At 40.8% G+C, this 17,330-nt stretch overlaps 1 protein-coding gene and 1 long non-coding RNA gene across 2 annotated transcripts in view; both read right to left on the bottom strand.

The window, feature by feature from the left end:
- Positions 1-17,330, bottom strand: part of LOC137482541 (uncharacterized) — a 71,213-nt gene that overhangs the window by 13,142 nt on the left and 40,741 nt on the right. The gene's annotated exons all lie outside the window — the stretch shown is intronic.
- Positions 6,968-9,779, bottom strand: CCR4 (C-C motif chemokine receptor 4). The gene has a single exon (XM_068204723.1). It carries the CDS (start codon positions 8,737-8,739, stop codon positions 7,663-7,665), a length of 1,077 nt encoding a protein of 358 aa, XP_068060824.1. The 5' UTR covers positions 8,740-9,779; the 3' UTR covers positions 6,968-7,662.

The raw sequence follows: 17,330 nt of genomic DNA, 5'->3' as shown, positions 1-17,330 counted from the left end.
ATGCAAGACTCAGATTGACCGACATCCCTTGCAAAGCTAAAGGTCAAACCTCAACAGATTTTGTTAGTTTGTTTTCAGGGAGAAATAAAGGACTAGGGTACCAGGGTCTGGTTTGGGTATATTAACTCAGATTAGGAGGTACTGATATGGCTAGGTTACTTCTGCCTGGTTGAAGTCTGCACCACCATGATAAGGAGGCCAGTGCAGACAGTGGAGGGCATTTAATAAGGCAGTGTTAATAAAACACGATTTTTTTTCTAAACATGACCATTATTGCACAAATACAGCTGGTATCAATTATATTCTGCCCCTGTGCACCACAGTCTGTCTGTGTGGGACTCTCTGCGTTTGCAGTCACAAAGTAGAAAGACACTTTCATTCAAATGTCACATCTGGCTGCTGAGTCTCTACAAGGTCTCACCTACCAGGTTCTCAGCCACTGCTCTTGTTGGAGTACACTCAAACCTTGTGCCATTCCCTGACCAGGCTGTGGCTTTTGTTGTGAAGGCTCTCACTGATTTTTAATTTCTTTTTTTTATTGTGTTTCATTTTGCTTTTGCAAAAGCAATAACTTTATGAAATCTTGTGGCCTCACGTCTAGAAAACATGGCAGACTTTTTAGGTGTCCCTAGAATTAACATTGATACTAGCTGCCTATTGCTCTGTTGTTGGGCAGTATCAGCTCTTCCATCGCTATCTCTGTACAATTAGTTAACAGTTATAGAGCTTTATTTACATTTCTCTAGGAACCTGGAACCCTCTATATACCCACTGAATTATGCTGGTATGACAATTCAAGAATTTGGCATGTGCCCTCCTAAAATTCAGATCATATTCTATTGTATCATATTATGACTGAGGTCTTCATTGTGAATTGCCTTAGAGAAAAGTTGGGCTTTTTTTCGTCCCCCCCGTTTCTGACACTATTAATAGTTGCTCTGACTCTGTACAAACCCATTCCTGGAATTTAAAAAAAAACCAACATGCAAATTAAAATTCAGCAGAACCTTGTGTATCTAGTACTAACCTTGCTTTCTCAGTCTCTAACGTAAATTGTAAGTAGTTATCACTTAAGAATTGACCTTTCATAAATCCTAATATGATGTTTGATTGTTTAAATTCTGTTCACAGTCTCATGTTGATAGAGTCTATAAAATGCTGTAGTCTTTTACACTATAGGCAGTAGATAAAAAAAACCACAGAAAAAAATCCTATTTTTTCCAGTAGTCTTCAGCACTCATCACTTTACTGAAATTTTACTTCTAATGCTAGCTTTTTTCCCTAAGGTCTGGTACATTCCTATGGATATGTGTAATGAGCTACTTACTGGGCAATGTGGTAGATTTATTCTATTTAAGTTGCTTTGGTGTGCTAAATAAGACAAATCCTTGAATTTTTTCTACAGTTTTTGGTTATGTGAGGACTTCTGAAATTATTTCCCCAATCAGAATAAAATTATAATAAGAATTCAGAGCAGAATTAATGAAATACTTTATTGCAGTAATGTTGACAAATAGGCTTGGCTTACTCTAAAACAGTTTTAATGTGAAGATGAAATGAAAATGTAGAGGAAATTTTAGGCTAAAAGGTGTTTATCATTAGCCAATGCACCTACCATCAAAAATTTGCCCTTTCCATATTTTCTTCGAATCACAGAAGTGTTTGGGTTGGAAGAGACCTTTAAAGGTCATCCAGTCAAACTCTCCTGCAATGAGCTGGGACATCTTCATGGAACTGCCTTGTCAAAAGGAAAACACTCTGTGGTGTCGTGACAAGACGGGCATCCCACTGTGTGACCTCTGTGTGCAGAGAGTGTGAGCTTAAGCCAGTGAGGAAGTGAATGGATTGACTCCATGTGACTGTGGAGATGAGGTGGTGGTGTGTGAGGTTCATGCAAAAAGCCAGAGCAGCAGCAGACAGGTTCCAACCTTCCTGTGGGAGATTTTTGAGCTTCTCTAATATTTCTGAGGAAAGGAAGCGAGTAGTGACCTGCATTGTGCAAGGATGGGCTGGTAAAGCAGAAGTGAGGTGAAAACAGCCAGAATCTTTCCTTTAGTAAACCCTGCATCCTTTTCTTTGTAGGACTTAGGAGTTTTGTGTGACACCTCATACTATGGGTTTTGCTGTTCTAGAAAGCGTAAACAAGATTCTTCATAGCAAGGGCAGATTTGTTCTCTGCAGCTTCCCAGTGCTGTTTGTCTGCAGAGCCTGCAGAACATGTCATTGCTCCCTGCAATCAACCAGACATATTTTCTTTACATTCCCAGTGCTTGTGAATGAGCAAAAAGGGTGTAAGCAACAGAAAAATCCATCCTTATATTCCTTCTATGCACTTTTTGCATCTTTCCCACATACTTTGATAGTAGAAAAGGCAAGTCACTCACTCAGCCTGCAGTCATGGTCTTGCTTGGGGTCAAATTTCAGCTTACTAGTTATAAGCAGGTACAGAGATGTGTTGTGGTCTTTCCTCACTTTGTTTTACTATAAGCCAGTACTGCTCTCTCTGTTTGTGAGTAATGGTAATAGGTTAAATGCTAGGGAGGGTCCTCTCTTCTATTGTCCTGCCCAAACCACAGTACTTCTATGGAGGTTCTTTAAGGAGTGCAAAGTTCCTGTGCCAAAGAAACAAATATGCTCTTCATGCTGGGATGTCCACCTGTTGTCCCAGATACAAAAGTCTCTTCCTGAACTTGGCTGCTTCGACCTTCTTAGAAAATGCAGATTGTATGCCACTAGTCTCTCTTGAGAAGAAGAGTGCATTTAGTAATGTCAATCTTCATTCAGTCTCTGTTGTCTTACATGTTGCTAGCATCACCAAGAGTACTTTTTATGAGCATTTTGTATCTATAGAAAAAGATCTGATTCTTGCAGATCAGATTCTTGATTACTTGCCATTGTTAAATGCAAGCAAGCAAAAATCTTGGAATTAAAAAAAATCTTAGTGCCTTAGCAATTTTATTTTGCAACACTCGAATTCACAAAGACCTTACATTATGCCGTTACAGAGCTACTTATACTGGATGTGTTCTGTTACTTGTTTTGAAACAAGAAAAAAACCCAGAGAAACTTCAACTCTTCAATCATGACTTGAAAAATAAAAAATGAAGTTAAAAAGTACAAACACTGAAGGAGTGTGATCCATTCATCAGTCATGTATTTGGGCTGAATTAACGCGGAGAAGTTGGTTTTGTTGACCTGGAACAGATAAAAAGCTTCTTTGTTTTTGAGCTTCATTTCTGTGAGAAGTGTCTTTGACTCAATGACTGTCCCATAAGATGGGATTTTGTTAGTTTTTGTGATGGATGTTGCTGCTGGATGACTGTGAGAAAGAAAATCACCCTGGGAGCTTCTAACTCGGTGTCTCCTCAGTGATAGGCTCACTGCTTTAGGACTGATTTCTCCATGATTGCCATTGGCACTTGCTGTGTCATAGTAAGATGATTGCAGATACAACCACCACGCCTTCTCCTTTGAATGGTCTTATCAGTTATACAAATGCTACAAATCTCTATTGTATCACTATTGTATCATTTCTAGTCTCCTCCTTTCATGACTGGAGTAGCAAAGCTGAACTTTCAGTAGGCATTGCCTTAAGCACTATTTTAATGATTATTTTGATTGATACTGTTAAATGGCCCTTGATTTCTAACTGTAAATCAGGTGAGATGGAGATGTTGGCATAAGAGGCAATATGGCTTTGCTGGCCCCAAGTTGGGCCACTCCCTGGGGGCTCCCCTGATGGAGGAAACCCTCCTGGAGCAGTTCTGTGCCAGGAAAAGGAGATGCATAGGACTTTTTCAGTCTTCAGCTTCTTGTTCTATTGTTATCTTACCAAAGCTTCAGTACACTGTCTGCACCAGACCTTGCATGCAGGAAAACAGCACAAAAATGGCTAACAATCTCATTTTGCAAAGCCTTTTAAGCCTAATCAAAAACTAAGTTGCCCAATTAAGAAGTGACACCTAGATTATTTTACCTTCTAACCCAATAACTGACCCCTAAAGACCCACAATGTGGATTTTTCTACCCAATTACAAGATACCACCTAAACCCATGAAGAAAAAGGAAGAAAAAGGAACATGAGACAACACCCTATCCCCTCCATCTTGTTCCCATCTACAACATACTAAAAATCCTAAAACCTAAATTTCTCACCCAGTGACATACTATACTACTCTCTATTATCTATTTCACACCTTTGTGGTTTCTAGTTTATCTTGAGGCTTTAGAAGCTTTCTCCATGAATGAGGGTCAAAATCAGTGCTTCCCTGGGAGTCAGAACCCCTCAGGGCAGACAGAAATATTCCCTTTGCCCTGGGTTTCCACAACGCAGGATGTGATGAAGCTGGTCTCTGGTTGTGTTAAGAGAGAGATGTTGGATAAAACTGCAAAGAATTAAGAGCTCTTGCAGGAAAATGTGTCATGTAGATCCATGCTGGCAGTTTTGCACTCCCCTCTAGAGCAGGTGTGCAGAGCTGGGCAGTGCTGGGACAGTGACAAGCAGTTGCAGTCTAGGAAAGAGAATTGCAATTCCTCACTGGCTCTCACACTGAGAGGAGCAGATTGACTGGGAGCAGGCTGCAGACCACGATGCTCCTTCTGTACCATTAAAAGGGGTAAAACTATCCCCCAGAGTAAAAGTGTAATTCAGCTTTTTGTTTAGAGAGTGACTGTGGTGGCCTAAGCACCAATGAAAAAACAATTGACTTGTTATCTTTTCATCATTATTTGTATATAATCTAATTAGCTGATTTCCCCCTTCATCTACCTTTCTGTGGCTGCTTAGCATAATTGAAGAGAGTATGCAGGGTGGCCTTCTGAGGAACCTTGATGTAAAAATGTGATTTTAAGAATGAGTCAGCTTTGCTTCACTCAAATTTGTACATACATTCTTCATTGCTGGAAACTTTTGTTCAGCTAAATAACACCTTTATCAAGTGACATTTTGAAAATCCCTACTTTATTTTTGTCTGTAGTAATTGCTATTATCTCATCCTTTCTCATCAGCAGATTTCAAAGCCCTCAAAAGAGGAGTGGCATTGTCCACTGCAGCTTGGGAGGGGGGTTTGATCAGATGACAGAGGAGGAAGCCAGCCATGTTCAATAAGCTCCAGCATCAGGACCTGATTTCCTGAACCCATCAATTTAACATGAGCTCCTCTTTGCACCCAATGCAGCAAAGCTGCTAAGAGCTCAACTTTCAGCTCAGCTCAGCTGCTCGTCCAGCACACACATTGAGCAGCTGTGAATATTACTGGGACAGCTGGAAGAGGCTATATGGCACAGAGGAACAAGACATCATTCGCCTGTGAGGAGTTCTGGCTGCACCAGGAATCCTCTGCACCAAGGGAAACGTGCACAGGCCATGGGGTACAAAGCCGAGCTGTGACATGAGACACATTTGAGTTTTGTGTGGGAGAAGGGCTCTGCACTGGCTCTGTTAGTGGCATTGCTGCATGGCTGCTGGGTGCACCCCCTTAATTCCACAGCATCCTCCCTCAGCACAGAGTTTGCCCAGACCTGGACCAGCCTGCAAACCATTCCCTGATACCACTCTTTGCCCTGCATGTCTCTTACATTACAGCTGTCAAGAGCCTACAGCTTGTTTGTTCCTTGTTGACCCTCATTTTTGCCAGACCAGCACAGGCAGCCTTTCCCTTAGTCTGGAAAGCAAGGACCATTCTTGCTGACTAGAGGGATCACAGAGCAGGACAAAGATAAAAGAAGCTGCAGTGGAAGCTGTCTGGCTTCCAGGTTAGTCTGTGCACCAGACAAGTGCATAGCTCAGCAGTTTACAATGCCTCTGCTATCAGCATCACCAGCTGTGAGGATGATGTGCCGTGCCACCTTGGGATGTTATGATGACTTCAGTGTCATCTGAGAGAATTTGAAGCACCTCACAGTTGAATTTGTCTTCCTTTTCCTTTTCAAAAAAGGTGATGGGTGGCATAACCCTTTCTATCAGTTTTTCCTAAGTGATTTACGCAGTGGATTCTAAGGTTTTGAGTAGTAAGAATTTATAGTCTTTTTCTTGAAAATAAGGGCTCTTTCTTACTTCAAGTAATGTCTTCCACAGCTATTATTATTATCTGCATTAATGCAGATCCTCGCTTGTCATCTTCAGCGAACTGCAAATGGTAGCGCATTCCCAAAATTATGATGGATACATGTGTGTGTGAGATTTAAGTGTACTGCATTTTATTTTCAGTCTTGTATCATGAGAGAGGTCACATGGAGATGAGCTTCCACTTACGTCTCTCATTTAGAGTGATGAGTACAATGGCACTACAATATTTTTGCATTTCTTCTTCAGCCCTTTCCTGATGCATTTTAATGCCTTATTTGCTCTTTGCAGCCTTGGCTGAATGCTGAGCAAGCACTTTATTATTAACAGTGTAAGAAAATAATTCATCTGGTTTATAGTAAGTAATCTGAATTGTTGTTGTCCAGCAAAAACACACACCAGAAATATCTTCTAATACATATTTTTCAACTCTCTATTTGTCTGCCACCACATTACTGATTTTTTGCCTCTTTTAAAATCATTTTTGTGCCAAAATCTAAACACTGCTGTGTGAGTTTCCTTCCTGTTGCAGATTTCTAATGAATTAATATCCTGTGAGTGGCTACTGGGAAATCACACAGTTTGCATTTTGCTGTTATTAAGTGCACAGATTCTATGTGTGGTTTCTAAGTTATGACAGACCCTTTTTACACAATCTCTGTTTTTACTTTCTTTTGTTTTGCCAGATACTTCTCCAATTAATGAAAATTGAGTTTTGGGGTTAAATACTTTTGGAAGAAAGGACATTCATTTTAAAGTACATACTTTTAACCAAGATGCTTTAAATTTATTCATGCATGCTGGAAAATAAGTTTTTTTAAACACTTTTATTCAAAAGTATTTTATTCAAAATATTTTCTATGTTAGTTAAAATACAAAATACTTTTTTTATTCAAAACATTTTCTATGTTAGTTAAAATACAGAATTGCTGTCCTGAATTACAGTGATAAAGTAATTCAAAATGCCTATATATACACCTATATGTAGACATATATGTCAACCTGAGAGAAGACACAGCTACAATGAAACGTAATGGCTTTGCTTTGGGTCTTTGTGCACATAGAGAATATATTTTGTGCTGTTTTTTAATGATACGGGGTATATCATCCCCCCTGAAACAAAACATTTAAATGTAGCAGGTACTGCTAATAGCTGCCTAAGAATCATGGGTGAACATGCCCTACACAGATCAACTGCAGAATAAAGAAGTATGATTACAATCTTCCTTCTTGAATACATGAATATGTTTTCCAAGTGCATGTGCTGATGACAAGGTGCTGTCTCACCTCTGCCCCTCCATGCAGGCCAATGTCTTGATGGTGATAAAAAAGAAGCCATGCAGTGCAGTGTTTTGCACAGAGCTGAGCAGTGATTTGTAATCACAGCAGAGAAACCTTGTATGTCCATCCTCCATGTTCCACATTTGGGACACCTTCTGTTGTAATACTCAGAAAATCTAGAGGCACAAATAAAGCTGAAGCAAGTAATTATCTGGCACTAGCTTATTGTAAAATGTGTCTGCATTTGCTTAGCTTTTCAAAGTTCCTGCTGTTGTCAGTTTGCTTGCTGCTGAGTTCAGTGGCTGATCTTAAATGTGTTACAACGCGTCTTGGTCCCCTGTAGACTGTGTGTGGAATGAACTGGTAGATTCGTTGTGGTAAGTGATGTGAACTCCACACCACTTGCAGAAATACCCTGGTAACTGCCAGTTCTTAAAGAGCATCTTCAGGTACTTCTTAAATTTCTCCCCCATGAAGAAGTAGATGACTGGGTTGAGGCAACAGTGAAAAAGGCCGAGGATTTCCGTTACCTGGAAAGCATAGTCCAGACTCCTGCTCACTTGACAGTCTTTAATGACTCCCATAAATTCCAGCAGTTGTAAGAAAATAACAATGTTGTAGGGGGTCCAAAAAAAGAAAAACACAATCATGACAACAAAAATCATCTTCACAGCCTTATTCTTTTTGTCATTTCTACAGTGAATTAATGTTTTAATGATCATGGAATAACAAAATGTCATAATTATAAAAGGGATTAGGAGCCCTAAAATGTTGACTTCCAAAGTGGAAAAAAGCTTCCATGTTGTGAAATTGCCTGGAAATCTCGGCTTGCAGGTAGTAAAATTATGTTCATTAAAAGACTCTCTAAATACAAGCTCGGGGACTGAGGCTGAAAGAGCTACTAGCCACACGACAAGGCTGGTAATCAAGCCATGGAAGGTGGTCCTTGCTTTCAAGGAAAGCACTGCACGAACAATTGCCAAGTATCTGTCTATGCTCATGAGCATAATAAAAAATATCCCACTGTAAAACCCAACCAGGTAGATCCACGAAATGATTTTACACCAGGGAGTTCCAAAAACCCATTGGTCTACTGTGAAATAAGACCAGAATGGCAAGGATAAAACAAAGAGCAAATCTGAGATGGCGAGGTTTAGCAGGTACACATCAGTCATACTCTTCAGCCTCTTGTATTTGAAGAGGACCACGATGACCAGAATGTTTCCAGCGAGCCCGACCAGGAATACCAGGGAATACAGAACAGGTAGGAAGGAGGCTGCAAACCTCCTGACGCCTTCTTTACTGCATAGTTTTGGAGCATCGTAATAACTATCATAATAGTCATAAAAGGTAGAGAGTTCGATTTCAAGGGACTCTGTACTTGAAGAACTCATGTTTTTTCCCCCAGTTCTGAGAAGGGAAGAATATAAAAATATCAGTGACTTTCAGTGCGTCAAGACCACATGGTTACTCCACAAACCTGAATCACGAGTGACAGCTTGGGACACGACTCACTGCAGGTTCTCAGACATTATGTAAGCATTATGGGATGGATGCATGTGCACGCTTGAACAAGGTACTGTCCTTAGCATGCATGTGCTTAGTCCTTGCAGTACTGTGCAACTTGCACATCAAGGACAAAGGGATGTTCAAATGGATGACAGGAAAGCAAACGGGAGTGAAAGATGTGGGCCACAGGTGGCAAATCAGAGAGGGTTAAGTTCTATGTAGAGCAAAGTAAAAAGCAAACTCATTGTTCATAGCAGTTCAGAATTTCACTCACTCACCTTTCCCATCAGGCATGTCACCCACCATAGGAAGACAGTGATAAACATGCATCAGACTTTTCTTACGAAATTACGTTTACTGAAAGCTGTCATGAGCTTTCAATAAGGACTTATTTTCAGTGGCTGAATGAATAACAGGAATTTGTCATTTTCATATGTATGTTCTTTTCTAATAGGCAGATACAGAGTTTTGAGTGGTATAAGATGGACACAGGGAAAATATCTTGCTGACTTATGAGTCTGTGTGTTACTCACATCACAGCATCATTCTTTTAGCCTAACATACCAGAAAATTAAGTCCGAGTTCTGTTCTTGTGTGTGTTATTCACATCACAAGTGGCATTTTTTTAGTCTGAAATATCAGAACTCTAAGCCTGAGCTATGTACTTCCCCTTTGTCTTCATTTTAGGAATGGGAAGCAGAAGAGAAATGAGAAATGAGTTTCTTAGCTTTACTTGTCTTAGCCCTGTGTGTTGCTGCTACATACCAGCAAACATTGATTATCATTAATCTGAGAACTACTGTGTGTGGTCCCAAGCATGACACCTTTCCAGCCTACAGTTCTGTTCCATTCCACACGGAGAGGAATTTAATCTGATTTACAAGTCACAAGGACAGAACCATTTGACACCAGTGGTGTAGAAATGACAGCTGCACCTAACTGCACGTGCACCCAGACATAATTTAATCTGGGTTCAGCATAATATATTTGAATACATAAAAACATACGGTCACAGAATACACCCACTTCTGATGATGCAAGAATTCTTAATACTGCTTAGAAAAATTACCTGAGCAACTATAAAAGGTAAATTAAAAAGCATTACATTCACACATATCATGAGTGTACATGATACACAAATGTTTGAGCAATTGCATTTTATGAATTTTACCTTTTCTCCTTTCTTCTCAGATGATGTGAAGAATCTTCTTTGCCCTAAGGGTGCTGAATCTCTTGCTTCTCTTCAGGTAGCTCTGCCAGGGAGGTGCTACCCACACAGCAGTATTCACCAGATGTAAAAAGCAGATATCACTAGGTAGCTGTGTCTCTTAGCGGAAGCTTCGACTTCCTTAGTAGACTTGTATCACAAGTAGTTCTCTCCTCAGTGCTCATCAGAGATAGTCCCTTTAAGTCAGAAATAGAATTAAACACATCTTATAATGTTTAAAAAAAACCACAGTTTCCACTGGGAGACTGATTACTGAATTAATGTATTTTCATCTCATCCAACAATCATTAAAACTGAAGTCACTAAGCATAGATGTCACTCAGCTCTCATTCAACTGAAACCTTGTTCTTTTCTTAATCTCAGAAAAAAAAAAAAATCAAAGAATCCTCTGTAGAGACCAGAGAGGAGGCAGGCCCTTGGTGGGTGTGTGGGAAGTGTGTTTCTAGTCCTTCTCTGACAGATAACTAATTTTGCAAGTTGCATTATGTAATTGCAGAAGAGAAAAGCTGTATAGTAATGTTTTATCTATTTGAGCCAAGTCTTATAAGTTCTCATAGACAAACATTATACCCTTGATAGCTCAGCTACCTCAGGTGGCATAAAAGTAGCATTATGGCTCCTGTGACAGTGTTGGAAACAAAAAAGTTTTAATAAAAGGCAAAATCAAAAAGCTCTTTACAGAGAAAAACCGAGCCAGGGCAAGAGGCTCTTGCTCCTGCTAAAACACTTCACAAAAAGCGATTTATTTCTTTTGTTCTCTTCTTTTCTAGCGAATTGCTTAGGTGGGACTTTTTGGCTTCTGTCCAATTGGCTATCCTTAAGTTTGAGGTGAAGTCTCCAAGGTCCTATGAGGTGTCTTTTAACCAAATTGAGGAGAGAAACTTCTGGGCTTTTGTCCTTTTTAAGGAGACAAAGGGTAACTTGTTTACTCCATCAACAGGGGGCACATTCCTACAGTATAGGTAGTGTAGGGAAGGCTCCTTTGAACCACTATTGCTTGATCTTTCTACATCTTACTTATCTTACTAAAAATAGAAATGAAGGCATGTTAATTTACAGTACCTTTTTGCTTGATGTTTTCTGTTTGCAGGTTTTATAAACAGCAAATCTACCTCCTACCACCGCCCAGGACAAAATGTAACAGTGGTCAGAATACTGAATAAGAGGTAGGATGTGCGTGTGTGTGTGTGGTCTAAGGGCAGAGTATGCAAAGTGCTGAGGTTTACCGAGGCTCTCTGTCACACCAGGAAGCTCAGCAGCTTCTATGAATTTCTCTTGAGAGTGAGATGGGCCTTATTTGTCTTTTGGGGGATCCTGAGAAGGGAGAAGAGAGCACAGAGGATATATGGTAGTCAAGTGGGATGGTTGTGAGTCCTGCCAGCAGAACAGCTGTGCTGCCAGCTGGCAGGTGCTGGTCTCCTCTGTTTCCCAGAATAGGCCAGCAAAGCAAAAGTACAAGCCATTTCTCAACAGGGGAGACTGCTTTCTTGTGGTCAGCAGAAACTGAAAATACACAATGAGAAGCAGAAACAAGAAATCTACAGAAGATGGTAGTGAGAGTAGGAAGAATCAGACATCTCTGTCCACAAGAGATTATATGTTTTCTTGTTTGCTCTCTGGTGCTATTCCAGACACAGGTGTAGCTTTTGTTCAGTTATGCCATTTGCTGCTATCTCATCTGCTATCTCTGACACTGTTACACTGCCCAATAATTTCTGTTTGGCTGAAAAGCTTGATGTGAATATGATGTGAAAAGCCTGAAGCATGAGATGTAGGATCTGCTGGTTTCAGGTTTTACCAGAATAAAGCAATTGTATGGGAAGGACCTTGTCACTCATCTTTCACAAGCTGCGTCTGTAGATTTTTAAATTGGTCTCTGGGAGATGTTCCTCCTGTGCAGGTTATTGCTCTGCAGATCACTTACATTTTCTCTTCAGTTTACTAGCAGTCCTTAAAGTCTGATGTGCACATCAGATAAGCAGACAATACTGTTGTACTCATTTCATCAGCTCTGCTCACAGAAACCAGAAGCTGTTCCTCTTGCTGTTCTTTTGCCTCTGTTAGGACGTCTTTAATCTCTTCTTTGACATGTTGTTGCACTAGAGCCACAAGTTCAGCTCTTCAGCCACAATAACTATGACAGAAAATCTTTCTTTGAGTACATGCTTTTCAGGAAAAAAACACCTCTTGCTCTTTACAATGCTCTCTTAGGCATTGATGTTTCTTAGTTCTGGCTGTAAATTTTTTCTCCTCAGTAAACCACCATGCATCTGCATGCTTGTCTTGCCCCACTCATTATTTTCAGCTCTATCAAACTAGGTATCTTCTTTGAATTTCATCAGTGATGATTTTTCTTGATTTCCAGATGGAGAAGTGAATAGAACTGAATCCAGATTTTAAATCTCTTTGACCCTGTAAGAACTCTGTTTGGTTAGGAATGATTTCCCATCAGCAGCAACATTTTGCAAGCAGTGTTGACCATCATCAGTCCTTAGCACACAGGCTGCACTTCAGATATGCTTCTGATCTTTCGGGCATACTGTCAGCAGGGAAAAGGTCTGCAGCCATGTGAATTCCAGTTTAGAATGATCCATATGGCACTAGTTTGAAGAAAGTGCCTACCTGGTACAGTGCTTTTTGCCCAGTCCTTTGGAAGGCTTTGAGTAGCAAATGCACCTACAGTAATACCAACTCAATTCGTGCTAAATTGCCAGATGGGAAGGGCTGTCTTTGTAAGGAAACTATTGAGCGAGAATGTTTCTGCTGAAAGAGGGACGCTCCACCACAAAAAAGAGAAAAATGGTTGCAGTTACAGATGCTGAAAACTTATGATGTGTGAACTCTAGAAAATGAAGATTAGAAAATATATCTACCAGTTCGTGAAAATCAAGAGGATGTGAATGAATCCTGAAATCCCTTCTGATGGCTTACCAATGAACAGAGTCCCTGGGAGAGCCTGCAAGGAAAACTGGAGACAAAAGAGGAAAAAAAAAATCTCTGAGCAAATGAGACAATGCAGAAAATAGAGGAAAGGTATTGTGAGTGCAGGTCCTGCAATTGCTTGGAGAGAAATAAGAGTGGAAGGGACTGAGTCTCCAGAAGGGGAGCTCTGAGGTCCCTTTTAACACATGGCAGCCTGTCTTTTTCAGATGCTTTTTGGAGAACCTGGCAGAGACTAAGAAAAGGAGAATGGCAGGAGATGGCAAGATTATGGGGAAAAGGGAAAGCGTTCTCAGTGATGTTTCTGTAAAACTAAATGTTTTGCAGGGGAAGAGGAGAAGAAATCATTTTACCTCTTTACTAAATGGTATCAGGATATGTGACACTGACCAAATAAATCACAGGGTGGATCAAACCTCATTGGCCTGACTGGAAGGAGATTAACCTTTTCCTTGGATAGTGTGGGGGGGGGCATATTAAATGCAACAGGAAGGAACTTAAGAAAAGCAAAATGTGGAACAACCCATACCATAAAAATTTTGCTTTTCACCAAAAGATTGTTTCAGCCCCTCCTATCTTTTATGGGAAGTCTTATCATTAATTTGCCATTTTACAGGAGGCATAGGAGTTTTGCCCAAGAACTGGAGACAGACATTAACCTAACACACTAACTAGATACTTTCCAATGATATGCCAGTGCACCATCCATTCTGTCTGATCTCAGTGCTGGCCAGGGACAGATTATTCAGACAAGTCCTCTTTTGGAAGAGGCTGGTCCACAAGAGAAGCAGGTGACAGTAAACAAAAAGGGACAACTAATGCAAGAATTAGTATTATGATTGATTGTGTGGATCCAGGCTGCCAAAGTCACAGATGGACAAACCTTTCTCATCAAACCATTCTCTCCTTCAGGTAGCCAGCTCCTTTGTGTGTTGTCTGGCTTTGTGGGGTTCTTCTTTTGCAATTCAGGTGAATTTGGATCACAGTGTGCACATCTGTAGCTCCCATTCTTCCTTGTTAGTAAAGTGTTTGTGCTACCAGTTCATTGTACAGTTCCTTTCTTTGTAATTTCTTAATGTATTCCAAATTTCCTGCAGCAAAACAGAGCAATCTGAGAGAAAACTTAAAAAAGGAAGTGAATAATTTCCTAGTTTTAGAGACAACCATTGTTGTTGTTTCTCAGGTGATTCAGTCACAATTTATTTCAATCTTTTTGAATGCATGAATCCCTTTGGCTAAGATAGCTGTTTGTGCTGACAAGGACATTATTTAAGCCAAAAACATCTTTTCCTTGTTCAATGCTAAGCTGCAATTCCCCTCATTTTTTTTCTTTCAGTGGACCAGCCTTGTGCATTCTACTGTTTCTATCGACTGGTGATTCTATAAATGGTGTCAGTCATCCTTTTCCTCAGCCTAATTTGCTCTCTACATGTTGTGCTTGCAAAGCTGCTATAGACAGAACTCCTCATTAAAAAAAAAAAAGAACTGAAACTTCTTACCTCAAACATGACAGAAATAGTCATTTTGTATGCTGAATTTTACTTAAAATAAAAATCACTGATGCAAAAGAACACCAGGGGGTACCATTAGGGGTGATGAGTTTATTCTTCTTAAATGTGAAATAGCACAGCAGGGAGCTTTCTTTGTCATGTTCAGTGATCTGTTAAATGTCAGCAAGCAGTTTCTAGAGGTAGGTAAGAAGTCTGGGCTGTTTCCACTCTGAGGAGCAGTTGATACCTGAGATTGATTTTTTTTTTCTTTTTTTTTTCTAAATGTCCCAGCCCCATCACCTAAGCATCACTGTGAAGTCCTCTTAAATGCTGGACTCTCTGGGAAAAAAAAAATAAAAATTAAGGCAGTGGTAAAAGCAGAAGTGTTCTCCGGCCACTTTTGTGTTTATTGTGATGAGTTTAGATACAGAGGAAGGATGACAGTGTGGTGGCTTTGTGTTCTGTGTGCTTTGTCTCAAACACTTCAGTTTAGCCTTTAAAAGCTTATTAAATGACTGGCCTTATCCTAAACATCTACATAAGTCTCTCCTGCCATATTCCTTCCCTGGCGGATGTAATATAAAGGAGGCTAGTTTAAAAACTAAAGTATTTGCAGAGGATCAAGAGTGAGAAAGAACTAATACTTGATCTTGCCCGTTACTAATCTTTCATGTTTGCTAAGGCCCAGGCACTCTGTTATCCCATGGAAAAGCTGTTTCACTGCAAGGCCTGTTCAAGACAATCTGTACAGCCAACTTATAGAGTATTCAGTTCACTTTTAGTAGCAAGGGAAACCACTCAGGACACCAAAATAAAACTGTGACAGGCATAACAAAAGGTTTTCATTGGAGCATCTCTGTCATCTTTGTGATTTGCAGGATATTCTGATGTGCTTTGTGAATTGTTGGTGAAACTGCCTGTAGTTAATTTTGCATTCACAGACTTCCATTTGCTCACAAGCAAATAACTAAAACCTCAGAGAAATTGATGTTTCTTCCATCACCACAATGTAGTGACTAATTTTTTCTTACTTTTCATAAACCTATTTTTTACACTCTGTACTTGCTCATCAGTGACTCCACTTGCTTGACTGGGTTGCCCTGTTTTAACCATGAATGACTTTCAGGTCCCATGGCGTTTAATAATGCCACCTTCTGGTGGAAATGCAAAGAAAGCACTGACACTAAAGATGGGCAGAAGGAATGATGGAGCGAGCTTAGGGCAGAGGGTTCTGTGTGAGTAAGGGTGATTACAGGGATAGTGAGATGGTGTGGTGGCTCTGGAAATATTTGGCTCCAGGTGCTGTTAGCCTTGTGCAAAAAGATATATGCCACTGTCTACAGTTGCACCTTCTGAATCTGACTTGAACTGTAAACCCTGGCCTGGGCATTCTGCATTGCTTTTATTGTAACTTGAATTTTGTCCATCCCTTCACTGTAGCCTCCTGAAAGCGGAACTACCAGGAGGATCTGGAGAGCAAGGCTTAGCAATGGGACGAAGAAAAAGGAACTGAACAAGAGACCAAGTGAGGGTGAGCCTTAATGATTCAAATAAGGGCCCCCTTGGGGAAAAAAAAATCAAAACCAAAACAAAACAAACCACAAAAAAACCCAAAAAACAAAAACAAAACAACAAACCAAAACACAAAGCAAAACAAAAAATACAATCAAAAAAACAAGCAACCAAAAAAGAAAAAAGAAAAAGCTGATCACAGTATGAGGATACCTATTTTCTAAGACAGGAATCCAAGGGGGAGGGGGACTACAATAAAGCAGAGACTCACTGCAGAGGGGCTCTGAAGCCACTTAGGGGTTATGACCTGGTAAATTTTAGTCAGCTCTAAAACTGCCATTCCCAAAACAGGCAAACCCAGCTTTGACCCTCCTCAGACACAATCCTTCCAGGGCAAAGAAGATGTGAGGCGAAGGTCCTTCATCTGTACCAGAAGACCAAGCATGACGTCCCTAGGAAGTGCTGAAGAAGCAAATCCCAGGCGCGCTTACCCAGCTCCCCATCCCCGGCTGCTTACAGGCCATTAGCACTACTGGTTCCCATTTTCCTGTGGGGAATGCTCCCGTTGCCTTGTTGGCCAGCTCTGGCCAAACTGGGATCTATGGACTTGATCTGTGTTGCTCAGCAATCGCCTGGGGTGAAATGGGTGGCAAAGGGCTGTGGACAAAGGTGGTTCAACAACCTGCTCCAGGTGCGTTTCAGATTTACCATTTCCTTCTGGTTCGCTCCTACCTGGTCAGAGACTGGAAACAATAATTGAAGCAGCAGCTCAGGGTTTCAAGCAGCTCTTACCTGTAAGGAACCGTCCTGCTCCGGGGCGCAGGAGATTCCTCATGGGAACAGTAGCTCGTGTCTGACACCAGGGGGAAGTGTCTTGTCACAGGAGCCATCGCCGCTCTGCTTCTTCAGCCTTGTCGGCGACCTCCGACGTGCCCTGCTGGTATGGGCCACTGCAATCTCTGCTGAAATTTCTATGCCTCTCGGTGGCGCTGGCTTTAATTTTAATGTAGCAAATTGATCGGCTAAACGTGAACTCCTCATGGGAGAAATGCAGCTTCTCAGTTGCCTGCATTATCCTGGCATATTGGACCTATATGAGGCAGAGACAAATGCGTGCAATTTATCAGAGACTTAAAATCTGAGTGAGGTGGGAAACAGACTGTTCTAATGACAGCTGAAGTTGGAAAGTGGATTATATCCCCTATATAGTGCCAGAGTCCTTGCTCGCATTCTCTATTCCACTCACCAACCTCTGCCTTCGATGATAACGGAGTTCATGTGCTCCTTCCTGCTGATTGAAATACCA

The sequence above is a fragment of the Anomalospiza imberbis genome, chromosome 1 (assembly GCF_031753505.1).
Source record: "Anomalospiza imberbis isolate Cuckoo-Finch-1a 21T00152 chromosome 1, ASM3175350v1, whole genome shotgun sequence".
In the NCBI taxonomy this organism is placed as follows: domain Eukaryota; kingdom Metazoa; phylum Chordata; class Aves; order Passeriformes; family Viduidae; genus Anomalospiza; species Anomalospiza imberbis.
Note: the sequence above shows the minus strand (reverse complement) of the source record. Positions and strands in the feature narration are given on the sequence as shown.